The sequence below is a fragment of the Neophocaena asiaeorientalis genome, unplaced genomic scaffold (genome assembly GCF_003031525.2).
Source record: "Neophocaena asiaeorientalis asiaeorientalis breed wild unplaced genomic scaffold, Neophocaena_asiaeorientalis_V1.1 scaffold369, whole genome shotgun sequence".
NCBI lineage: Eukaryota > Metazoa > Chordata > Mammalia > Artiodactyla > Phocoenidae > Neophocaena > Neophocaena asiaeorientalis.
The window spans coordinates 806228-832462 of record NW_020175321.1 but is presented as its reverse complement, the minus strand read 5'-3'; the positions used below and the strand labels follow the sequence as shown (position 1 = coordinate 832462).

The 26235-nt window shown below is 46.6% G+C and overlaps 1 protein-coding gene across 4 annotated transcripts; it reads left to right on the top strand.

Annotated features, from left to right (window-relative positions):
- The first annotated feature begins 6 nt into the window (after positions 1–6).
- TAF5L (TATA-box binding protein associated factor 5 like) lies at positions 7–25884 on the top strand. 4 transcript variants are annotated; one of them, XM_024765602.1, is made up of 5 exons: positions 7–258; positions 9063–9207; positions 11985–12089; positions 19042–19772; positions 24000–25884. In XM_024765602.1, exons 2-5 carry the CDS (start codon positions 9066–9068, stop codon positions 24795–24797), a joined length of 1776 nt encoding a protein of 591 aa, XP_024621370.1. In that variant the 5' UTR covers positions 7–258; positions 9063–9065; the 3' UTR covers positions 24798–25884. The 4 variants fall into 4 exon arrangements, with proteins under 4 accessions (XP_024621370.1, XP_024621369.1, XP_024621368.1 ...); XM_024765601.1 differs by having other exon boundaries at positions 7–568; XM_024765600.1 differs by lacking the exon at positions 7–258 and adding an exon at positions 3422–3521.
- The last annotated feature ends 351 nt before the right edge of the window (positions 25885–26235 follow it).

Sequence of the window (26235 nt, the reverse complement as noted above, 5' to 3'; positions counted from 1 at the left end):
ACGCAGGCGAGCGCGGCGATGCCCACCTGCAAGGGCGCCCGCGAGGCGGCCGCGCCCCTGACAGCCGCGTACGGGGTGCGCGCCGCGGAGCCCCGAGGCCCTGAGCGCCCGGGCGCGACGTGGGCGGGGGAGCCGAGGGTGAGGGACCGGGTGTCCTAGGAGGCTCAGCGGAAGTGCTGCCCTCCCGACAGCGGTGAGAGCGCCCTGGGCTCGTGCCCCGCGGCGGCAGGCTGGAAGCGCTGATCTCTGACTTTGCAGGTGGAGGTCTAGGAGGGGAGACCCGGCTGGCAGGAATCGGGGCTGCGCTGGGAGGGGCGCGCGGGCGGGGGCCGTCTACTCTTAGGTGACCTAGCGCTGCGGGGTAGGGCGGACACGGTGGCCGCCCCGGTCTGGGTCCCAGCTCTGCTTGAGGGTGGGAGTAGGAAGAGGAGTTTGGAGCCATAGCGTTACACTCGGAGAAGCTTCATGCAGCGGAGGGAGCTTGGTGACTACATCGGCCTCAGGTCGAAACCATGTAACTACTATCTGTAACCTCTCGGAGCCTTCGTTTCCTCTTCAGTAAAATGAGGTAATGATTGATAAACTGGACCTTTTGCAGGATACCCAAAAAAGGATTAATGAATGTGAAAATGCCTGACAAGGGGGAAGTGTTCTGTAAATACTAGTTATCAGCTATTACAATCTCTTTTTTTGGCAGAGAATACTTTCTAGGTTCTTCGAAGGCCTAAAGTTCTTGCGTTAAATGTAATTTTGATTTTTGTCAATTATAAATCATTCCTGCCTTAAAAATCAGTGTTAAATTGGCAAACCAGAAAGTGGGCTTGCCTTGACCATTTTTTTGTTTGTTTTTTGTTATCAACAGTAAAGCAGATTTGTGTGTCTTGGAATAGTTTTGTTGCTTCTCCCTCTGAATGTGTGAAATTTGTTTGGTTCTATCGCTGTGGAACTAGGTAAAGTCTCCTCTTAACTATTCAGTCGCTGGTTTTTTGGTTTTACTTTCACAAACAGATGTCCTTCATAATACCTATGAAGGACATCTCTGGAGAAAGGGCTGTTGTTTGTTTGTTTTGTTTATTTGATGATTCGTTTTAGCTGGAAGGGAGCCCCGGGGGCGCTCTGTTAAACCAGCATTACCCAGTGGACAGTGCTAGAAACCGTTTCTAGCCTCTCCATGTGACAGCCAGCCAGCTTCTCAGGTAGTAACTGTTGTGATCACTCTCTCAGCGAGCATTTGGTAAGCTTTCACTGTTGTGTTTCCCGAGAGAAGCCTTTGAGCAGCAAGACACTGTAAAAGGTAAGAGCTCAGACCATGCAGCCAGGTGGCCCAAGCTCCCCTCCCGGCACCGTGGACCCTTGGGCACCTGTCTGACTTCTTTAAGCCTCAGCTTTCTTATCTGAAGAATGCTCCCTAGCTTATAGGGTTCTCGGGAGGCGTAAACGAGATAGTCTACGTAAAGCACTTAAAATAGTATCTTACCTGTGATGTACACTCAGTAAGTGCCAGGTATTAGTAGTGGTGGTGTAGGAAGCAGATAGTATGGCGATTCCTGTGATAGAGGTTTGTTCCTGGGTTTGGTGGGTGGAAGGAATCAGGCTCAAGGAAGCTTTGGGGAAGAAGTGGCCAAGCTAGGCTGTGAAGCATGAGTGGGAGTTAGCTAAACCAGCTAGGAGTGCCATTTGGGGTGTTCCTACAGTTAATGGAGGAGCCTTGACCAAAGCCCCTAAGGCGAGAAGGCCTTGTGGTACCCACCTGTTTTGTAAACAAAGGCAGATAAGAGTAACCTCAAGGTGACACAGTGGAGACGATTTTTTTATCCTCCACACTGGTGAAGGAAGGAGAAAGTTTTTAAGCTGAGCACAGATGGCATCAGATTAGCTGTTTGGAAAGATTGTGCCTGTAGTGGTGTGGGATTAAAAGTAGGGAAGGCCCAGCCACTTGTCCTGGCAGCTTTGTGTCTGCCTGTGACTCCAAAAGGAAAATGACTGCTTAGCAGGGGCAGGCATTTGAATCCAAATCTGGAAGCCTAAAGAGCACTCTGAGAAGGCATGAAGAAACCAGATCATTCCAGGCAACCTTCTCTCTTAAAAAGCATCTTCAAGGATGTACTGTATATGCCTGACTACAAGGCAGGATTCCCCCCAAAGTTTCCCTCTGAAAAGAGGGTGGTACCACATGTTTAAGTCTCTCCTGTTACAGGCACTGTAATTACTCTTTCCAGCAACAAGATGCCATTTGGGAAATACATATTGGACTGAAACAGTCTCAGTCATTGCTAGTTCGGGATATTTATACCACCAATGTATCAACAGTAAGTGATAAATTTTAAAAGTTCTGCCACCTGAATGGGTATTGATGGCTTGCGTTGAGATTTCCAGCGAGAGCATCAAGTGCTGTATCATAGATGATTTGGTAGGAGCGAAGATGGTGTGTTCTGGAAAATGGAATTTGATGATTCAGAGTGGCTTCAGTGACTACAGAGACGCTGGTGTTGAAGATGTAAGTGAATGGTTGGCGTAAAATTGTTTCATGAATTAATGTGTTGCCTTCTATATTTTAAAATACATGGAAGTTAATAAATTAAAGATTATAAGCAGACATTTGACTAATTGATCTACAGTCCTAAAGGTTTTTTTCTAGTTTAAGTTAGCCAGAAATTTTTCTTTTTTAATTTTCTCATTGCAGGGGTAAAGTTGTCTTAGGTTCGAGCTTGCCTTTTATGTGAACGTTTTACAGAAAGTAACTGCTGCTCTGTTTATCTACTGAAACAAATTCCTTTTTCCCGTCTCATTTTTTAACTTTAAGAAGGTTTCAAGAATGTTGTGTACTGGCAAGTTTTAGAAAACACTGTAGAAAACTCCCATTCATAAATCTTTGTTTAGCAGTCAAATAAGATATCTTTCTGGTAAGATGTATGTAAATGTATATGTATCTGAGTAACCTTAGAGTGTTTGATAGTAATAAAAAGGTAGCTCCATTTTTACTAACAAAATACTAATTTTTGGAAATTTGGCAATTTAGGAATCAGAAGTGTTTTGCAAGACTTTGTGCATTGCCATTTTTAAGTCAAGGCACTGCTGCTTTAGTTTCACAAAGTAATGCCATGCTCTGGAACTGTGTTGTCCAATACAGAAAGCACGGGCCATGTGTGGTTGCTTACATTTAACTTAATGAAAATTAAAAATTCAGTTCTTCAGCTGCGCTAGCCACATTTTAATTGCTAGATAGCCCTTTGTGGCTGGTGGCTACCACACTGAACAGGGCAGACCTAGAACATTTCCTTCATTGCAGGAAGTCCTACGGGCAGTACTACTCTAGAATAAAAAGTGATCCGGCTGCTCTGTGAGACACACACACATAAAGGATTCAGTGTCATTAAAGCATCTCCAAAACCTCACTTGCTGCATTTGAATTCCATTTCAGGGAGAATGATAAACATAGGAAACCATATCCCCCTTACTCTGAGAGCACAGCATCCTGTTTCTTCTGTCTACAGTGGTTGTAAATGGAGCCCACGTGAAAGGTATTCTTTATGACGTAAGACACGGTAAATGTAGGTAGCCGTTCTATAAATTGTGCCATACTCTTCCATGTTAACAAGGTTTTGTATAGAAATAATTTTTCTGAGCCCTAAAATAGTTTTGAAGTAAGCATCAAATATTTGTGGCTTTCTTGGTTCATAAAAATCCAGAGAAATCATGTGCCTAAAGTAAACCGTCAAGAATTCCAAGCAGAAGCTAGATGACACTCACTTTACTTTTAATGTGAATTTCCAAGATAAAAGCCCTGTTCTAGGGAACTCTCCATCTGGTGGGGGGACCTAGAGAACAGTGATGGCAGGAGGGGCAGTCTGCATGGGGTGCAGAGGATGATTTTAAGCATGGGAGTAGCATAGTCAGTCTTTCTGTCTGGCTGCATTCAAAAGGGTGTTTGAGGTTGGCCTAGAGTACTAGGAGGACATTGGAATAGTCCAGGTGAGAAGTGATTTGCACTGTCAGATCGCAGCAGTGAGGATATGGTAGCACAATGGCTCCAAGAGAGCCCTGTTTAGAATCAAGAGTTGATGGCCATTTAGAAGTGAGGGGAAGAGAGATAGAGAAAAGCATCTTAAGACGACAGTTTTCATTTGATTGGTTGGTTTTGGTTGTGGTTTTCTCTGTTGGTGGATGGTGGCACCATTAAGCTGGCTGGGAAAACTAGGAAAAGGAAGACGTATGGAAGGAAGAGAATTTGAGCACATCGAATTTCAGATGTTTGCAGCATCCAGGTAGACAAGTCTTCTAGACTTGAGCTCAGGAAGGTGCTCTGACTAGAGACTGCACGAGTCTTGTGTCAGTAGGGAATGTGAAGGGTGGAAGAGGGGAGCCAGAGACCTGCCTGCAGGGGAGGCGGCGTGTTCAGCAGCCTAGAAGCCATGTAAATAGTGGGGAAAAGTGACAGATTTGACAAGAGTTGAGGAATCTCAAGTCTTAGTAAATAGCCCGCTGACATAGAAAGCAGGGTCGGCTGGCTGAGTAAGGAGACTGGAGCAGATTTGGGGGTGGCTGCAGGTAGGAAGCTGCAGGGAAAGGAAGTAGTTGACAAGGAAAGACTTCTGGGACTTTATGGAGGTCCCAGCTGATGTTAGTCAAGTTCTAGGGGCATCTGTCTGCCTGGCTGTATGATTTCTGCTCCACCCCCAGCCCTCCTATCCAAATTAAACCCCCAGATTCTACATTGCATCCTGAGCCCGCAGCTGTGAGCCTTGTTCGTGTGCCATTTACTTCTTAGGACTCCGTGGGGAAAGAGCACAGGTTTTAGTTCGAGTGTATTCATGTTACATCTGTGTCTGAGCAAAGCCTGAATGTGAAAGGCCAACCTAATTTAAAAATTATATCATGTATGACTGAAACCGAGCTCATTTATTTTCAGCTGCGATTTTTATTTTCACAAGCATTTTATCACAATGATTAATGCAAAAGCTTATTAGGTTTGTAGGTGCTACTAAGAGTGACCTTTTGATGGATTTTATAAGCACTTAGAATACTGCAAGGAAAGAGAAGAGAGCTGATACATGAGCACCTACTAGGCACTTTACATGACCTCTCAGTTAAGAAAAAATACAAAATAATTTTTATCTGTTTTTAAGCATAAATTTATAATTGGAAAAAAATACACTTACTTTAAAAAACAACAACGACAGAAACACCTAGCTGCTGTCCATATACTCAGTTGGGGAACTGATTTGAGGATAGTGGTGGTGAGTTTGCCTGGATTTGTTTTGAACTCATTCATCCTCAAAGCTGACACCTTATATCTGAGGGGCAGGGGGAGACACACTGTTCATATAGTACTCTATTGGCATCTCATGGAATTGCGTAGTGCTTAGCCCATGAAGTGCTGGGCTGGGGGTGTCTCTCCGAGCAACCCTCCACCAACCATACACATTTGAACATAAGTGGGTGGGGTTAGGCTGCAGCAAAGAGTATTGAGAGAGTGGTTCTTCCTGCACAGTTGTTACTTTGAGGCAGGAAGGTGATCATGTCCTGATTTTCTGTAGCAACTTTGGTAACAGTAGGCAACTGTCAGTGCATGAGAAATAGATACATATTGTGTCAGAATCCTCACGTTAATTTCCAGAAATCCTAATGTGACATGAAAAGAAAGGTATGTGATCATCTATTTTTAACTTTAAAGTTAAAATATTTTCTGTCAATTGAAAATTAAGGGAAACCCTGAAAATTTTAACAAAGATGTAATTAGATTGAAACTCAATTTAAATTTAAAAGATTTTATAATTACGGGAAGAGATAAACAGGTAACTTGGAATTGCAGTGTTAGTCTCATGTCTGAGTCTCTCAAAAGACAGGTCTGTTTTTAAGAAGGTTTGTGGGTTTTTTTCCCATTTCATTTATTATTTACTTCACTTGAAATATGTGTGCCCTGGAATCAAGTCCAGGGCAGTCAGTTGGATAATGTCCCTGGTATTTCAGTTGAGTGTGGCTATAAAAGAGACTAATGCCCACGTTCCTCCTCCCCAGACTCTTGGCCCTGCAGCTGGCTCACAGCCCACCCTCAGGGAAGGTCCTTGTCCTGCATGGTGGTTTGGAGCCAGAAACAGCTAATTTGGGCAAATTCATTAGCATCAGTATTTACCAGCTAGTTTCTAGTAATCCCCAATATGGCCCGTTTTTTACTATTGTTCATTCTCATAGCTTTCTGTTCGCTCTCTCTTTTCCCCTCCTCTTCAGACATGCATATACATTGTCCCACCTTGGGGACACTTGGCGTTGCAGGGTCTGCTGTGTCAGTTTTCCCATGTCTTTTCCTGTGCACGTTTTTTTTTTTTTTTTTCCTGTTAGAGAGATGACCTCTTACTCCCATCTTACTTGAAACACTAAGGGACACACATTGATACAAGCATGCACTCCCATGGCAACAAGAGATGGGCAGTAGAAAGTCTGGAAAAGTTTTAGTCCCAGCCAAAATACAAGGCATCAGGCTGCTTTGGAAGAGCTTGGAGACTAAGAATTCTTGAAGTTACATTGAAAGCATCTTTAGCAAGCGGCGTAGGGTCGTGTGGTGGTGGGGCCGGGGGTGGGAGCCTGGTGGATTGACTGCTTCTGACTTGGGTCCAAACTGGCAAAGGGTAGTACTCTCACAGTCTCTGTGTGCACTTAAATTTTTTTTCTCTAAATATTACATTGAATCAGAATCTCCAAGGCTGAAATTATTTATACACACACTCGCAGGAGATTCTTATGTGTAACCAGGTTAGAAAACCATAGAGAATCACTGAAATAGTCAAACTGGTACAGGAATGCTTATTAGTAACCACAAAGAAACAATTATCTGTCTTCATCAATGGACAGGTGAATACTTAGAGCAGTGATCTCAAAGTCTCAGAATTCTTGTATGAGCAATAGAAAAAAAATGTTAATTAAAAAATAATCTGGGGACTTCTCTGGTGGTGCAGTGGCTAAGAATCCACCTGCCAGTGCAGGGGACACGGGTTCAAGCCCTGGTCCGGGAAGATCCCACATGCTGCGGAGCAGCTAAGCCCACGTGCCACAACTACTGAGCCTGCACTCTAGAGCCCGCGAGCCACAACTACTGAGCCCACGTGCCACAACTACTGAAGCCCACGTGCCTAGAGCCCGTGCTCCGCAACGAGAAGCCACCACAATGAAAAGCCCGCCTGCCTCAACGACGAGTAGCCCCCGCTTGCCGCAACTAGAGAAAGCCCGTGCACAGCAGTGAAGACCCAACGCAGCCAAAAATTAAAAAAAAAAAAAAAAAAAAATCTGAGTTGTCATACAGTGAAAGACTAATACACCATAACCAAGTGAGGCAAATTCCATAGTGAAAGGTGGTTCAGTTTGAGGAAATTTGTTACTGTTTCACTGTATCACTGAATCTCAATCATTTCAGACCCAGTGCCCCTCCTTTCTAACAAGTATTTGATACTGTCTCTGGTAATCCAGAAATGAAATGCATAGCTAATATAATCATTCTTTATACCTGGTTTAAAATAATATATTTATGATGCCTTAACATTTTATATTTGTATATAAATATACGTGGTTTTGTGTGTGCATGTCTCCAGCCTTCACTGTTTGCTCTGTTGTGTGACTTTTAGGCAATTGAAAAGTTGATCTTCAGATTGTGTTTTAAAAGAGTTAACCATGAATCAGTTTGGAAGGATTATTTATTTGCAGATGATTTTGGAACAACTTGTTTGCCGCAGTATCTGGGTAAAATAGTTGTTTGGTTATTCACCACATATTGTACACTGAAAGAAATTGCAATGGATAAACATTAGATACAGATAAATTTTTTTAATATTTAAAGAAAAAATAACAGGTTTTTGGAATGGGGGAATTTTAAATCTTAAAAACATGGAGGAAATCACAAAGGAGAAGGCCAGTGCATGTAATTGAAACTGAAAATTTAAACACATCCAAATAAACTATCAAAAACACATCTTCCACATACAAAAAAATTAGAAGTCCTTGATTTAGAGAAAGTTACCCTTGGGGGGACCATCACATGTGTATGGATAATGTTGCATGCATTCCAAAATGGACATGATATTCTGATCCTGAAGAAGAAAATATTTTTTACATCACAGAAGTGAACCTAGAAAATTCATTCAGCTGTCACTGGTCATCTGGACTGCAGTATTCTTTACTCCAGGCAAAGGAGTATTTGAGGCCCATGGCAGTCAGGGGTTCCTGTCATTCTTGATAATAAATTTAGCAGTCAAGGAAAATAGTCCTGTTGGAGAGGGAACTGCCAACTTAGCTTGAATTATCAGAAGTTATTTACCCCTGTTGAGTGCATTTCCTTCCGTATAAGAATTCATGAGACATTTTCTAACACATATACATACCCTCTTACAATGTTGATGCTTTTCTGTACCTGGCGTTACAAATAAAGCGTGAAAGAGGTAAACAGTATGATTGACATGAAAACACACTGGTCAAATCCTTGACTCAGCGCCAGCAGCCTTTTCCTGACTGCTAAGAGAAAACATAACTCTCCCTTTCCCCATTATTAACTTCTCACTTTCTAACACCTCTTTACCTGGTTTCTGAATGTCTCAGGGCTCTGATTTCGTGCTGCCTCCTGCCTGCTTTCTGGCTGGCTCCCTGCTCCCTGAACCCCTCTCCCTGAGCGAGGGGTGGCCAGTAACACGGGGCCCTGGAATTCCTCGGAGCGGATTGAAATCGTGGTCCTAAATGGAGTTTGCCGGGGATCTGGAGCTTTTTTTTGGGGGGGGGGCCCGCACCTTGCAACACGTAGGCATGTGAGATCTTAGTTCCCCAACCAGGGATCGACCCCATGTCCTCTACAGTGGAAGCACGGAGTGTTAACACTGGACTGCCAAGGAAGTCCCGTGGGGCTTTATTATCTAGGCTATTCCCGTTTTCCATCATTGAAGTTGGCCATGTTTTCATCGGGACAATACATAAAGTGGAAGAGAGGGTGAGGTTGGTCTTAAGGCTCTCAAGTCAGCCAGGAGACTGGCCGCGTGGCCTCTACCCGCGCGTGACGTCAGGCTGTCCCTATGGTTCCCCCTCAGGTCATGAAACGGGTGCGCACCGAGCAGATTCAGATGGCCGTGTCCTGCTACCTCAAACGCCGGCAGTACGGGGACGCAGACGGCCCACTGAAGCAAGGCCTGCGGCTGTCGCAGAGCGCCGAGGAGATGGCCACCAGCCTCGCAGGTACCACCCACCCCCTGTCCTGGAGGCAGCGTCCAGCCCAAATGCCTCTCTGAAAACCCCCCGCCCAACACGTCCTCCTGCAGGATCCCGGAGGCTTTGAGCTGTACCTGATGTCGTGTGCGACTTTCTCCTTCCATGAGCTAGGGCCAGGGTCTCTGTCCCCCTCTTGCACGTGTTCCCTCCCCTGTCGCTTGGGCCTCACCCGTGGAAGGCATGTTCTCCAGGTGGATGAGTCCTTTGGGATCAGTGGGTGGAAATGTTGGCATCATACACGTGTTCCTGAGACTTTTAACATTTCTTTTTGCTTCTGCTGTTTGTTTTGAAATTGGATTTGGATGGATTCTTTTTTAGAAAAACTTTGGGAAAATTTTTCCTGCCGTGCTGTCAGGGTGGTTATGAGCGTCTTTAAATGGCCAGGTGTGGGGAGCTTAAGGCGGCAGTGCCTTCTCCAGCTCAGCCCGGCTCCTCAGGGGAAGCCTCCTTCCCTTCAGTGTCAGACCCACTCACTCTCCCTCGCCTTCAGACTCTGCTGGGTTCCCCTGACAAGGACAGGGCCAGGCGATGAACTCGGAATCGATTCATGAAAGCCTTAATGTTTCTAGTAGGATGGCCAGTGTACAGGACCAGAGTAATTCCTTCTAAACTCGCCGTCACGGCCTCTGATAAGCTCCCGCTGGCCTGTGTTCACTGGGGCCTGTGCTGTTGCTGATAGACAGTAGGGCAGCACTGTTAAATTTGTGTTCTCAGTTGTCTTCTTTTCGATATGATGGCGTATTAGGAGAGTCAGTGTTCCTGGAAAACCACCAGGAAAAGCGGGAAGCTTCTAAAGTGTGATTATTGTAAGATTTTGTCCTAAGTTTTTCTGTTGATTGAGTAATCAGAATACTTATATCTGCGTTCAGCAGATGGTCGTGAAGGTCTGCTGGTGGCCAGGTGCTGAGAAGTTCTCGAGAGAGCTAAGACTCGACCCTGGCTCCCGAGGAGCTCTGTTACAGTCAGCTGAGGCAGGCGGATGAGCTCATGCGGGCGGCGTGACATGGTCCCGTGAGGGCTGCTCAGCCTCCATACGAGCAAAGAAGGTGGTGCGGTCAGGTCGGCCGGCAGGTCACAAGGGCTTCCCAGAAGGTCTCATGGTTCCCAGCATATAGTCAGGGGTCAGTAAATCGTAGAAGGCATGAGCTGAGTTTCCAGAGAACCGTTAGGAGCTTATCGGGGGGCAAAGCTGGGGGCGGGTGTCCAGGTTATCAGATGTGGGTCTTAGGAGGATGGCTCCCCCGCCCCCCAGATTGGCGCCAGGGGAGCTAGTCAGAAGGCTGCAGCGTGATCCAGTGAGAGGTGAGGACAGCCTGAGCTAAAGGGTGGTCATCGGAATGGCAAGGGGAGGATGCCTTTGAGGGCTTGTGACTGTAGGACTCGAGACTGGTTCCCTCACGGCGGGGCAGCAGGAGGGCCTGCAGCCTTCCAGCGTGTGTCCAAGTTCCCGGAGGGGCTCTGACTCTCTTCCCATCTGTCTCCCCGCCTCTCGATGCTCTCCGTCGTGTCTCCTCGGCCCTGCTGCATTAATTACATTCCTGCTTCCTCCTTCCCACGTGTGTCCCACGGACATCGGTGTTCGTCCAGATTGTTGTTGAAGATGGCTCGTCAGTCCCCCGCTGCCTCTCCCCAGTTGTGAGGTCCCCCACCCCACCCCCAGCAGAAAGGGTAGGAGAATTTTGCTTTTCTTGTTAGAAAGCGTGAACTCACAGAATGGCGATGAAGTGCATGTTTACATCCTGAGTATTGAGACTCCAGCCTCCTTCCTCCTCTCGCTGCCGAGAACACTGCCATCCAGGCACCTGCTGTCCAGGAAGGTGATTAAAAGCCTCGCCCCTGGTGAATCTGTCCTGCCCAACAGAATGGACCTAAAGACATCGCCAGCAGGGAATTGCCCATCCAGGTCCTCTTGGGTGCTAAGCGCACGCCCAGAGTTCTCATCAGCTCTGTGGTGCCGCACTTTCAGATAACTAGGGACTCGGATCCTGGAGGAGACCGATCTGCTTCATGTGAAAAGTGGAAGGAAACAGTGAGAAGCAACTTGAAGGAAGCAAACAGCAGAGAGAAAAAAACTTCAAAACTACCATCATTGACAGCCTTGAAACAGGAAGAGACTGCTATTTTAAGAGAAGAAAACATTCAGATAAATACATGACAGTGAAACTGAAAAATCATTCGAAGGGTTGAAAGTTGAGGAAGCCTCCCAGAAAGTAGAGCAGAAAGACAAAAAATGGAAAATCTGGGAGACATTAAAGGATCAGTTCAGGAGACCTACCTCGAAATTGTAGGCGTCCCAGAAAGAGAACACAGGAGAGAAAGCAACAAAATGATTCAAGAAAATTTCTCAGAACTGGAAGACGTGAATTTCCAGATTGAAAGGGCCCACTGAATGCCCAGCACGGGGGTTGAAGATGAACCCATCCCAAGGCACACGATGGTACAGTGTCAGGTCCTGGGGTCAGATGCGTCCAGAGGAGTCTCTCGTGAGCCTGTGTGCCTCTCCTCTCTCGTCCAGCTCATGTACCCTGTGCTTTATACCTGTCGTTCCTCTGCTGTCACGTCACTGGGTGTCAGGAGCAGGTGGGGTAGGCATGTCGGTCACATTTAACCAGAAGCCCCAACGTACTTTGAAAACGGGCTGAGATGTCAGATGCTACAGCTGCGCCTCCTTCCATCCATCCTGCCACTTTTCGGGCTGGCGATTGTCTTTGCCGTCCCCATCTTATGTATCTTTTCCTCCTTAGTCCAATCAGAATCTGGTTGTGCCAACATAGTGTCTGCGGCCCCTTGCCAGGCAGAGCCCCAGCAATATGAAGTGCAGTTCGGACGGCTGCGGAATTTCCTCACTGGTAAGTACTCCACACGACCCCCTTCTCTTGTTAAAAAAGGGTGCTGCGAATTTCCCTCAGAACCATCTGTGTTCCAGCTCTGGTGTTAGGTACCAGGGATTCAAAGGTGGTTGAACGCAGGCCTTGCATTCACACTTATGGTCTATTGGAACTCCCAAGAGAGTCACATCAGGAGATTAAAGTGTGCAAGGGCAGAGCTCTGGGTGCATTACTCACTGTTTTGTCCATGGCCTTCAACACAGTGACTGTGACTTGTGTTGAATAAGTAGAAGCTCAGTCAGCCATGTAGGGAAACCTCCTTAAATGCAGCAGGTGTGAAATGGACGTTGATATCACTACCAGTGATACAGTACATCTCAAAATGGTTTTTTTCCCCTTATTTCCAAAAATGCAAGACAGTGATCCTCATGAATCAGCAACACCAAAAAATTAGAAGTTGTAATTTAGTCCAGTTTGTGGGCGCTGTGATAACCACAGACACACTGAATCAATAGATACGAGTTTTTCTAATTCACTATATGACTTTTTAAATTAATCACTCTAAAAAATGTAGTCATGTAGCCTTTCTGGGGCCTTTAGTTCCTCGTATGTAAAGTGAAGAAGGCTATTCAGAGGCAAAACCAAGTGATTTCGTCTAGTCCTAAGATGACTGGTTATAACTTTAATGTTGAAAAGATGATTACACTAAGTGAGACCATGTTGATTCTGGTTATTAATCAAAGTCTTTTGTTGAGTACTTCATACAAAACACCTTGAGGTACAAGAAATACAAAACTTGCTCTGTCCTCAAAGGATGGAGAGTAATTAGCGTGTATTGGTTAGTAGAAAATTATAGTTAAAATACTTTGAAGTTGTTTTATTTTTTTTTCTTATTTGAACAACCCTCAGGTTAATAATTTTTAATGGTAAAGGGGCACAGTAAGTGATCAATATATAAACCAAAGTAATAGACCTAATTTTGCATACTTAGAGTTGTCCTAATTTTACTTCACCCTTATAATGGTTAATATTTTAAAGGAAAGAATCCACATTTCCTGTATTCCCTAGTCGGGCAAAATGACCAAAATGTTACAGGAAATAAAGATTACAAAATAAAACCCTAAAGAAGGTCATCTTATCAGTCTCACAGTTGTTGACTGATAGGATTCATTCTGTTGAATTGTTACAAAGATGAAAAAATTGCGAATTCTAAGGATCTAATAAAAAGTCTATTATGTTTAAACTGGAAAGAAAGAAACTCCATTAAGATCCTCACATCATATAAATGTTAAATGTCTCAGAACAGTGATCAGCTGCTTTCCATGTCCACTAAAGATAAAAAAAGTTTTCTTTTTTTGGATTTATAAGAAGGATTTCATTCAGAGGTAAGCAAGAACTTGGAGATAATCAAGTTATTTTTCATTATTGGCATTGGTTTTTGAGGCTTTGAGCAATTTTTAAATTTTTTTAAATCAGTTTTTAGAAAGTTATTCTACTCATTTTTTTAAATACGGTTATGATTTCTCCCTGAGAGACTTCTCTCATCAACCTAGTGGTGAGGAAGCTGGTTTAGAAAGAAGTGCCTGGCGTCTTTCAGCCCTTCTCATTCACTCAGTCATCCTGTACTTACGTGAGGCTCTGACTGTCCTGGGCTAGGTATTGCAGGAGAGTGTATTGATGGGGGCCCGCCCTCTGATGAGGGAGCCAGGCAACGCGGTAGCTCCAAATCTGTCACTGTAATAGTCTCCATCAGCCTTTTCCTACGCAATTTCTCGTCTTGTTTCAAAACTGAGAAGGCTGTCTGTTACCTTGTCTGTGATTTAATTCCTTTTTTTTTTTTTTGCACTATGCGAGCCTCTCACTGTGTGGCCTCTCCCGTTGCGGAGCGCAGGCTCCGGACACGCAGGCTCAGCGGCCATGGCTCACGGGCCCAGCCGCTCCGCGGCATGTGGGATCTTCCCGGACCGGGGCACGAACCCGTGTCCCCTTCATCAGCAGGCGGACTCTCAACCACTGTGCCACCAGGGAAGCCCTGTAATTTAATTCTGTAATCCTTGGTCACAGGTTATTTTGAGGGGGTGAGTATATGTGTTTTTCCTCACAGACTGCTTTTCCTGGAACATTTTTCTCCACCTTCAGGGCTCTGAAGAGCAGTCAGCCGAATCAAATGAAGAGTTATTTCCTGAGCACCAAGATGAAATACAACATGTAGTCATTAATCTGAACTGAAAGTTAACCCTAACATAAGAGGGCTAGAAGTCACAGTTTTGCATGAGATGTGACTGGGGGAGTGTCTTCATAGGCCAAGACAGAGCCAGTCACTGGGTGTTCGTGGGAGCTGCATTTGGAGTGAAGGGAGGGGCTGGCGTGGGGTGGTCAGAGGCAGCCTTCCTGAGGAGGATAGGGTTGACGTTAGCACTTGCATGTTGGGCATCTGTGCCAGAGTGGGAGGATCCGGCCTACGTGCGAAGGCATGAGCAAAGGGGCAGAGACGGTGATGATTTTTTCAGGAACAGCGAAGGAGCCGGCTTTGTTGAAAATGGGCTTTCGGGGAGGGATAAATTGGGAGATTGGGATTGACATACACACACTACTATATGCAAAATAGATAACTAATAAGGACCTACTGTACAGCACAGGGAACTCTACCCAATACTCTGTAATGACCTATAAGGGAGAAGAATCTAAAAGAGTGGATAGATGTAGATGTATGTGTGTAGCTGACTCACTTGGTGTACAGCAGAAACTGACACAACATGGTAAGTCAACTGTACTCCAATAAAAAAATTTTTAAGAGAAAAAAGAAAAAGAAAATGGGCTTTCAGATTGGAGATAAAGACAGACAAAATGGAGGCAAGATCTGACCACAGGGCTAGAAGTGTGACCGCCATCCTGTGTGATGGAGACAGGCCCGGCCGTGAATGTGGGTGTGGAAGCAGTGGACGAGAGTGTTTGTGGGAGGGCCGGTGGGAGGCCAGCCTGAGTCCACTGTGGTCCCTGAAGAGTGAGACAGGGCTGTGGATTCCGAAAGTGGGGCCTTCAGTTCACAGTTACATTGTCAAGGTAGGATCTCCAGGGCTAAGGAGAAAGAAGGGAGAAGAGCTAAGGATGCCTCAGGCTCTTTGGAGGGGGGGGCGGGGTATACTGAACAGAAATAAGTCAGGTTTTATTTTTTAAGTTGTTATGATGATAGCATCCTGCTACGTAACACAGAAGATACAGACTGTGATACAGAACTCAGCATCAGCCCCGGGGAGATACAAAGTAAATTCTAGGAGATGGTAACTCTCGAAGGAGATAATAGAGAAAGGTAAGAGGTTCTAAGGCTGAGCTCCCTCCAGTGTTTCTCCTCCAGAAGCTGTGGGGCTGAGAGCTGCCGTGAGCTCGCCTGTTGCTCCAGGGCCTTTCCTACAGGACATGTAGTGGGAAGAGCATAGCCTATGGAGTCAGTCACTCTGGATCTGAATCTGGGGACAGCTGTGACTCTTAGACACAATGTGGGTGTAAGTGCCTGGCTCATGGGAGGCACACATGCAGTGGTAGTTCCGCAGAGTGAGGTGAGCCTTCGAGGAACAAGGGAGGAAGAAGAGCCCCCAGGCAGGGACACGGAGGCGCAGGCCAGCTAGTGCTGTTTCAGAGCTGAGGACGGTGTGCAGTCGGTGGACCCAGCCCTGCGGAGAAGGGCCGGGGAGTGAGGACCAACAAGCTCGGAGTTCGTTTAACTTAGTGTCCTTTTCAGTAACATATAAGGTGTATGTTACGATTTCAAGGGAACGAGATTCAAATTGAGTTAAGCCTTAATGTTAGTCTCACCTTGTTCCACATAGACAATATGTTGATTGGAGCTTTTATACCTAATATACTGTTCTCTTCGGACAAGAAAGGACAATTAAATAGCGTTGAAACTATGGGCCGAAACAACAGTGAATTTCAGTAAGCTTTAAAGTACTGCATCCCTATTTCTAGATGGCTAGTTTTTTTTAATCCTGGACTTGGTAAATTAAAATGCCTCTCATTTTCGAAAATAAGCCTAAAACTAAGATTGTAAGGAGTTGAAAACAGCCCTTCGTCCCAATAGAATATATTGGACGTCTAATTGGTAAGGGTTGAATCTTTTTGTTTGTTTTAATTAGTATTTGGGGAAAGAAATATTCCAGAGGTCTTCTAAAGAATGACAGTATTTAAAGAATTATTGAAATCTGTATTAGGGTTCTCCAGAGAAACAGAACCAACAAAATGTATATGTATAGAGAGATTTATCTTAAGGAATTGGCTCACGTGATTGTAGAGACCAACGAGTCCAAAATCTGTGGGGCAGACCCGCAGGCTGGGACCCAGGAGAGCTGCAGTTCATGTCCACAGGCCGCCTGCTGGCCGATTCCTTCTCCCCCTCCCCAGGGAGGTCAGTCTTTGTTCTCCTAAGACCTTCAACTGATTAGACGAGGCCCACCCACATGTGGAGGGTAATCCAGTGTACTTAGTCTACTGATTTAAGTGTTCATCTCATCTAAGTTCATCTCATCTAAAAAAATGCCTTCACAGAAATATCTAGAATAATGTGTAAACAAGTTTCTGGGCACTGTGGCCCAGCCAATTTGACACATAAAACTAACCATCACAAGTCCACCGCCTATGGACTTGTGATGGCACCCTTACCCATCTCCTCAAACCATAATTAACCTGCAAGTAAAGGTGATTAACAAGGTCATAATTCTACTTAACATGGTACAGCTATCCCAAGTACAACCAAGAATGCCCTAATGCCTTCCTCAGAAGAGGAGGCAAAGTCCACAGGTGATGTTTACCCTTCTCCTTGAGATCCCATAGTTTAAATACTGTGACGTAAAGTTAACAATACTTAAACACCACGATATAGGGAATTCCCTGGTGGTCCAGTGGTTAGGATTCCACGTTTCCACTGCAGGGGGCCGGGGTTTGGTCACTGGTCAGGGAACTAAAATTCCACATGCTACACAGCACAGCCAAAACAAAAAGAAAAAATACTATGATACAAAGTCACTATAACTTATGTTCCATGGTAAGGGGATAAGAAAGGAAAGAAAAAGATATTTGCTTATGTATAGGTATACACACACACAAACATGTTCATAACAAAATAAGGAGGAATACTCATGACAGGTCCAGTCCTGGGTTCTGTCACTGGTCACGTGATCATAGCTGGTCTCTACCTTCCTCTGCCGCCTATTCTGTATTCCCTTTGCCTTCAGTTAGCACCTCAGCTGGTCCTGGTTCTTTACCTGGTGGGATGATGCAAACCTTCGTTCCTGAAAGGCCTGGGCCACTACTCGTCCTGCCTGGATTGGATTGTTGCATATTTCCACTCACCTTAATTTCAGGGACGGTGGTACTAAGAGATGCCCTAAGTGACCTCCTGTGTCCCAGACACACTGTCCTCGGCTCCCTGTGGAGCACAGTCCAGTTTCCCCTCGGCATTCAGGGTCACTCACCACAGCGAGCACCAGAGCTCACCGTGCCTGTTGGTACAGAGGCAGGAGCCCTAACTTCAGCCGGATCAGTGCGATTGAAGTTCAACTTCTAAGAATGCATTTGAGTGGGGGCATGTTGATCCTCAAATGCACCTACCCTGCAGTTAATTCACCTGTGATGAGGTGAAATAGAGCATCAAGCAGAGAGAGCGTGCAGGGATCATCTCCCTTCCAGTTAGGGAGATAAGATTCCCTAATGCCGTGTTCCTGAATCTTGAGCCAGGCGTGGATTCCTTTTCAGGAAAAAAAGAAAAAGAAAATGCTAGTGGAAGTGCTAAGAGCTGACGTAAAGCATTTTTATATTAATTACTTAGGTATGTACAGACATTACACATGAAACCTTTATGCTTTATTTTGTATAAAAGCTAAACTCATTTACATATAAAGTACAAGCAAAACCACAAAAATAAACTTCAAATTAACAGCTAAGTGAAAGTAACAGATGGATTTTGCCAGTCATAACTTGCTACTCTAACGGGCCTAGGGCTGGTGTCACCCAGCTTCCCTGAGGTGCTGGTGCCTGCGATGGCCCTGCTCGCTGGCCACTCGCCTCCGTCCAGATGGCTGTGGAACCTTCACTCTGTCACAGCTCTCTCTGCGCTCCCTCACCTAAGTGTCACACACACTTCTGTGCTTTTCTCATTAGCCTGTGACAAAGCTGTACACTTTTTTGAACATTCTTTGTCATGTACTTTCATGGTGTTAAAGTCTCAGGTTAGTAAATGATTTAGTCTTAATGACACGAAAGTGTTCCACTTGTAGATTATCACTGCAAAAGAGAAGTTGTACTTTTCAACCAGCAAAATCAAAATGAGTAACACTGACAGATGTGGGACAATTACAGACGAACGATGTCATGTTGCCATTGAGACATGCCAGTCGGGGGGGCTAGACATGTTAATGAACCCACTAAAATAAGAACTTGATGTTAACTGCAGGTGATGGGGCCAAGAGGAATCACAGAACAAAGTAGAGCACTAAAACTGTATGTTAATACTTACTTGCTAAAGGCCATCCAGATAATTCTGAATTTACCTGTGTTCATTGTTTTTTAAATTATCAAGTTAAAGTTTCTGTGAAGAACTCAGTCTCCCGAGAATGCATCTAAGTTCTCTCCAAGGTCTCAGGTCCCAGTTGGAGCAACACTAATGTGCTGGGGAAAATACTAACCCTTGAAGACCTGGTACGAGCTACTGAATGCATGTGAGAACAGGCACATCGCTTAACCTCTGGCCGTCGAATTCTGGGTTTACGGCTGACTTCGGGCCGTGTTTGCTGGCCTTCAGGGTCCGTGCTCTTCCTTCCTCAGTCCCGACTCGGACTTTGAGTGTGCAGAATTCTGTGTTGGGCTTATACTTCAATCCGTAGCCTCAGAAAGTAGGGTCCTGGCCAGAAGAGGCCATGTGCCGGCGGGCTCCCCAGGAGACTCTGCTGACTGTAAAGGCCCTGCTTCTCTTTCTTTACAGATTCTGAATCCCAGCACAGCCATGAAGTGATGCCTCTCCTCTACCCCCTCTTTGTCTACCTCCACCTCAACCTGGTCCAGAGCAGTCCCAAGAGCACGGTGGAAAGCTTTTACAGCCGCTTCCACGGAATGTTTCTGCAGAATGCCAGCCAGAAGGACGTCATCGAGCAGCTGCAGACCACCCAGACCATCCAGGACATCCTGTCTAACTTCCGGCTGCGGGCCTTCCTGGACAACAAGTACGTGGTCCGCCTGCAGGAAGACAGCTACAACTACCTTCTCCGCTACCTCCAGAGTGACAATAACACCGCCCTGTGCAGAGTCCTCAGCTGGCACATCCACCTGGACGTGCAGCCCGCCAAGAGGACGGACTACCAGCTCTACGCCAGTGGCGGCCCCTCCCGGGGCGGGGGCGAGGGCGGCGGCCTGGAGCCTGCCGATGTGCCCGCGCCCATCCTGCAGAACGAGGCCGCGCTGGAGGTCCTGCAGGAGAGCATTAAGCGTGTCAAGGACGGCCCCCCCTCTCTCACCACCATCTGCTTCTACGCCTTCTACAACACGGAGCAGCTGCTGAACACGGCGGAGGTCTCCCCGGACAGCAAGCTGCTCGCCGCTGGCTTTGACAACTCCTGTATAAAACTGTGGAGTCTGCGCTCCAAGAAGTTAAAATCCGAACCGCATCAAGTAGACGTGTCCCGCATCCACTTGGCTTGTGATATCTTGGAGAAGGAGGTAGGAATATCGGTCTTTCTTCCCTGCGTCTGCCTTACTAATCAGCTTGGAATATTCCTACCAAACGTGACAGATCTTATGGCAGACGCACTTCCTTATTTCCCGCATCGTATAGCTAACGCCAAACTCATGCCTCGTAACCTGTAGCCAGTGACTCCCTGCTAATGCCCAGCCTTGGCGGAGACAATAAGCAATTAGACGTAGGATCACTGGGTCAGAGGGTCTGCGTCTTAAAGTGTGATACTGCCGCCTCCCAGTGCCATGAGCAGTAGACGAGGACACTGGTTTCTCTCCACCCTCGCCCACCCTGGCTGCTCTCGGCCTTTCGAGGGCAGTGCAAGTCCTCTGGCTTCACCCAGGGTGCCGCCATTTCTTCCAGCAGTCGGTGTGATGAGCTGGTTCACTCTGTTTGCGGGTGGTAGTTGAAAAGGGCAGGCACAGTGGCCTGAGTTTCAGGTCACCGAGAGCCATTGCCTCAAAAAAAGCGTGGGCAAAGGGAGATAGAAATTGAACTTCACAGAGTTCACCTTCCCTGAGAGTGGCGCCATGGAAGTTGTGGGTAGGATAGCGCTGTCGTATCACCACTGAAATTCAGGTAGCTCGGCCTCAAGTTACTTTGGATGGAAAACCTTTGCACCAGGTTGAAAAGTTAATGAGTAAAAAAAAAAAAATCACTCGAGTTAATTTCCAGTTACTGATGAGGGTGGCAAGAATATCGGGTGTACAAATTAAGCCCCTTTTCTACCTATTCCTGTTTTCTTAGTCACCTTCCAGTTAGTATGGCCTTTGAGTCTTTGCTTCTTGCAGTTAAGACAGTATAATTAGAGGAGTTTGTTAGGATGAGTAAAGAGTCTAAATTCCGATGCACAAACTTTGATTCCTAGAATTCTGTAGTGCCCTGAGAATGTTTTTCAATGCATGAGTTTATCTTCCTTGGAGACACAGCTCTAGCTTCTTGGGGGTTCTTCACATACAGTGAGGGATACTGCCCTCATTTACTCTCAGTTTTTTACTTAAAAAAATTATTCCTACCGACCTTATTAGCTTTGATGATACTGAGTTTGGGGATTATTCTAGGCATTAAAAAATAATATAAAGGAAGATAGCAAAGGTAGAAAGATAGATGCAAAGATGGAAAGAACGTTAGCCTAAAATAAAAATTTTTAAGATTCCACCGTGGCTACCGCTGCATTTTGTAACATGTGAATTATATCTCATTTTTTAAAAAAACCAAAACAGTAACCAAAAGCTCCTGTGTAAGCATAAAATTATCCCAAATGCAACTGGATTTACAGCCCTGCCCTCCAGCTTCTGTTGTCTCCACGTGAAGAGAAGCTAGATTAGCCTCGGAAATGTGTTCGCTGGGCCCACAGTGCTCCCATCACCCGGTGCCAGCAGCCTTGGAATGGGGAGCGGGCCTGCCCTCCCTCCTCCACTTTGTTGCACACCGGATGGAGGTAGCTTGTCGATTGGCAGCTGTGTGTTTTTAATATTTGCACAGCATGGTAAAACCACAGGTCCCCAGTGGAGGACTTGCCCTTCTTTCCAGTTATGTGGACAGGACAGGACCACCCTCATCACCACCAGCCTCCCCGCCCTCAGCCCAGCAGTGCAGCACCTGTGTTCAGTTCATTTAACGTCTGGTCATTCTGCCCCCAATCTGGTCGTCTTTAGGTTTGGAAAATCAAGTCAGTGTTGTCAATAATACTCAGTTCTGTAACTTGTGTATAAAACTGTTACTTAGATCTGGCCAGTAGGAATGTAATGTGAGCCACATATGTAACTTAAATCGTCCTAGTAGCCACATTACAAAAGTAAAAAGAAGTAGTCAAAATTAATTTTAGTAATGTATTTTCAATCCAATATGGCCAAAATATTGTCATTTCTACACATAAGCAGTATTTTTTAAATATTAATGAAGTCTGTTATATTCTCCCTTTTTGTCCTAAGCCTTAGAAATCCGTTGTGTATTTACACGTAGAGCACACGTCCATTCACACTAGCCAGCAGCCACCTTTTCTCTCCTAGGTCAGGCTGCTGTCATCTCTCACACACATAGCAGTGTCTCACTTGCTTCCAAGTCTCACCCACTCCCAAGCCCAGCCATATTTAATTTCTTTCAGCTCCATCGGTAGCTAATTGGAGAACAGCCCCGGGCTGACTTTCATACCCCAAAGTACCCTGATCTAGGAATGACCACACTGTGAGCTGGGCCACTTGGAACGTCCTAGCCCAGAAGCAGACGGAGGGACTCCGTGGCCTAAAGCAGGGTCAGCAGACTATAGTATTTGAAGATGTTATTTTTCTTATTCTTTGAAAATTTCTAGTTTAAGCATGTCTCATCATGTACATAATATAGTTTATTATTACATGAAAGTACTTTACAAATTAGAAATTCCTATTTGGGATGCATGTGGGGTGGAATTTACTGTGAGGGTTTAGACAGTGGCAGGGCATTTGCGGTGCTGTTCTGCTAGCATGGGAGGCTCCGTGAGGCCAGGCACGTGTGACCCACTGCCTCTTCAGGGTTTCAGCTTGACTGTGCTGAGGCCCTAATGGGGATGGGTTGAGCCACAGAAAAAAATGTGGCCGGACTATTTTAAGCTGCGGTCGTGGCAGGGAGCTGATAGGGATAGCCAGCAGGCCCATTCTGGCTTCCCCATTTCTTGGTTTGTAGAGTCAACCAGGCACTTTTCCACAGGCTCAGGACAATGGTTGGGCCCCTGGGGAGTCCAGCTTGACTCCAGTGTGTCCTCCTCTCTGCCTGTGAGCACACAGAGGGGAGACCCACTTCCATGACTGCCTGGTCCAGATGAAGACCTCTTAAGCCTCGGAGACTACTGTGTGCCCTTGTCGGCCGCTGGCTGTCAGAGGCCCTCTGTGTAACTCACCCAGGGTCGTGTCTTGCCCCCGCAGCTCTGACACAAACTCTCCGGTGCAGAGCAGTAACTTTAAAGTGTTGTTGTAATCTCTTCGGAAAGGAAAATTACTAATATTCTTGGTAACGCTCAGTAGAACCTTAAGCTCTCAAACGCTTAAGTGCTTTTAATGTTGAGTATCTGGAAGAGCCATTTTGAATCTTCATGGACATCAGTGTTTATTTTCTCTTAACTTTTCTCCAATACATAAACATTGGAGGCATTCATTCCATTTTGAATTTAATAGTTTTCAGATTAAAAGGATGCCCTTTTTCTGTCCAAAGGCTCACGAGGCAAGCCGGTTCAAGAAGCTTCATCCTACCTCCTGCTTTTCCAGTGAGGTCACTTGACTTTATGAATTCCAGGGTGAGGACGGCTGCAGTTTTAAGGAGCTTGTCCGCGAGAGAATGAATGGAGAGTGGGTTTGAACACAGAGAGTGTGCTTGTGGGGAAGAGGATGAGGAGAGGGGGCCCCCCCACACCACGAGCCGTCCTTTCTGTCGCCACACCTAGGGATTCATTTCCAAGACTCACGTGAGTCACTTGGCTTTATTTAGAGCAATTCTGACTCCACGCCTCATTTGTTACTTTGGGAAAATATTTGAGACCCTCCAGAGAGTCACGGTTTCAAAACTCTTCTTTCCTTTTGGACACTAGCCATTCATGCCTGGTCACAGGGTGTGAGCATAACTTACTGATGGCTGCACCTTCCTGGCCTATTGTTATTTCTGCGGTATGTCCAGGTTTTATTTTTGGCTGAACTCCCGCAGCGGTTCTGTATAAAAATCTTGAAACCGCGCCTGCCTCCATCACTGGCCCCAGGCGTGGCAGTAACAGGCATGTGGGGATTTTTCTAAACGGACTGGAGACAGGGAGCAGCATGGCCTACAAAGCAGCTGAGACTGACGGGCGAAGACATGCCAGTAGAAGAGCATCTAAGAACATAAGTTCAAAAGTACGTCTTTTCGAGTGATCGGCTCTTGAAATCGGTTCTCCTCAACCTAAGAGTAAGGTCCACAGTCATCGCTCTGCACTAGTAGCCTTGCTGTAGTCTTAGCTGCGAGGTGAATTTAAGGAAGGCAATTTGTAAGTGGTAGGACACTTTTTATTCAGTTATGCAATTAAGAGTTCTTCTCCTGGAGTCACTGTAAAGAGCAGGGTCGTTCACTGAGTATATGCTGTTTCCCAAGCAGGTCTGTTTCTAGACGTTTGTTTTCCATGACAGACCACTAAACGCTCTTCTCTTTGTGTGTGTGTGTGTGTGTGTGTGTGTGTGTGCGCGCGTGCGTGTGTGCGTGCGTCCCCGCAGGACGACGAGGACGATAACGCAGGCACGGAGATGAAGGTCCTGCGGGGACACTGCGGGCCAGTGTACAGCACCAGGTTCCTTGCGGACAGCTCAGGGCTGCTCTCCTGCTCTGAGGACATGTCCATCAGGTACTGGGACCTCGGCAGCTTCACCAACACCGTGCTGTACCAGGGCCACGCCTACCCCGTGTGGGACCTGGACATCAGCCCTCACAGCCTGTACTTCGCCAGTGGGTCCCACGACCGCACGGCCAGGCTGTGGTCGTTTGATCGGACGCACCCACTACGCATCTACGCCGGGCACCTGGCAGACGTGGACTGCGTCAAGTTCCACCCCAATTCAAACTACTTAGCCACGGGCTCGACCGACAAGACGGTCCGGCTGTGGAGCACCCAGCAGGGGAACTCGGTGAGGCTCTTCACGGGCCACCGCGGCCCCGTGCTCTCTCTGGCCTTTTCCCCCAACGGTAAGTACTTGGCATCGGCGGGCGAGGACCAGCGGCTGAAGCTGTGGGACTTGGCTTCCGGGACCCTCTACAAAGAGCTTCGGGGCCACACGGACAACATCACCAGCCTCACCTTCAGCCCGGACAGCAGCCTGGTCGCGTCGGCGTCCATGGACAATTCGGTGCGCATCTGGGACATCAGGAGCGCGCACTGCAGCGCACCCGCTGACGGCTCGTCCAGCGAGCTCGTGGGCGTCTACACCGGCCAGATGAGCAACGTGCTGAGCGTGCAGTTCATGGCCTGCAACCTCCTGCTGGTGACCGGAATCACACAAGAAAATCAGGAACATTGATTTTTATCTCTGATGTAACGGACTGGGGCGTGCGAAGGGCTCCAGACGACAAGTCTTAGGACAGACGTATGGAATCACTGACTGACTGTGAAGGACTCCCCGCGTCCCCACGCATCCCCCTTCGCGCCCCCTCGTCCCGCGGACATCCCGAGCCCGCCACCCTTTGCTCAGCCCCGAAGTGTGGAGGGACGGGGGGAGGAAGGGCGGGGACGGGGAACGAACGTGAGATCAAGAATCACGGAGATCCCGCGGTGTCCCCCTGCCGGCCCCTTCCTGTCTCTGGAGCCAAGATGCCCTCACCTCGCCGGGGCTGCACTTGGCCAGAGGAGGTTTGCTGGGCGCCCTCCCCAGGAGCAGTGCTGCAGGGTCACTGGGTGAAAGGGACTCTATCTGGGTAGAATTCGGGGGCGGGAACTAGGAAAGGGGGCGGGGTCATCCTGGCAAATGTCTTTCCTTTTTCGTGATTACAGAGAACCAGGATTTTTTATTATTATTATAATTATTATTATTAATGAGAAGAGGAAACCTAGCACTGGCAGAGGGGGCCTTCTCTGCTCTCATCTTTCAGGTTTTACTCCTGGCACTGGCTGTGATACTTGGAATTTTGAGGTTCAGGGAATTCAGAGAATTTGGTCGTACAGTGTATTGGGAGAAAGGGAAAATTTCTGGGTGACAGATTGATCACTCCAGCTGACATGTTTCTAGAAGTGGGTGGGTGGATTTGATTGAGAAAGTCTTGGGCTCTTGCAGTGATGGTGGGATAGATTCTTTTCGTGGCTGCACTTCTATTCACAGTTCTCTCCCCTGAAAGGACAGATTGTGGTAAAGAAATGAAAATAATTGGAAGTGAGCAGTCAAAAGATAGAATTAGAAAATGTTGAATTTCCAAATGATTCTGAGGTGTGGCTTTTCCAGCGTCTTTTCCCCCTGAGATCATCCCTCCCACCTCCTGCTTTGCAATAGCAGTTTAATGAACAGTCTGTGAAACAAATCTTAAGTACGAACACACACGTCGAAAACTACGCTCTGAGGATGAAGCAACTTCTAATTTGTGGAAAAAGGATTAAATATTTCTGTTTTCTGAAAAGAGTTATTTTGTATTTTGTTTTCTATTAAAATGTATTTAGTTTCAAAAAACAAAAAGCGTTGGTATCTCTTTTAAACTGAGGACAGGCGGGGGTGTGGGCTGTTCTGGGGACACAGCTCAGCTTTCTGCAAGGTGGCAGCCAGTTACGTAGCCCGGACTCCCCGGGGAGCTGCTCTCCTGTCTCTTGTATTCTGTCCAGCTTGCTTCAAATCATTCCTCTTTGCATTCACGTGGATTATTGATAGCATACAGTACTTTTTATATATCCAAACTTGCCAGTGGCTCGCCAGAGACAACGTACATTTTTCTCTCTAGAGTTTTTTGGTGAGATCCTACTTCAGTTTTCTCTAA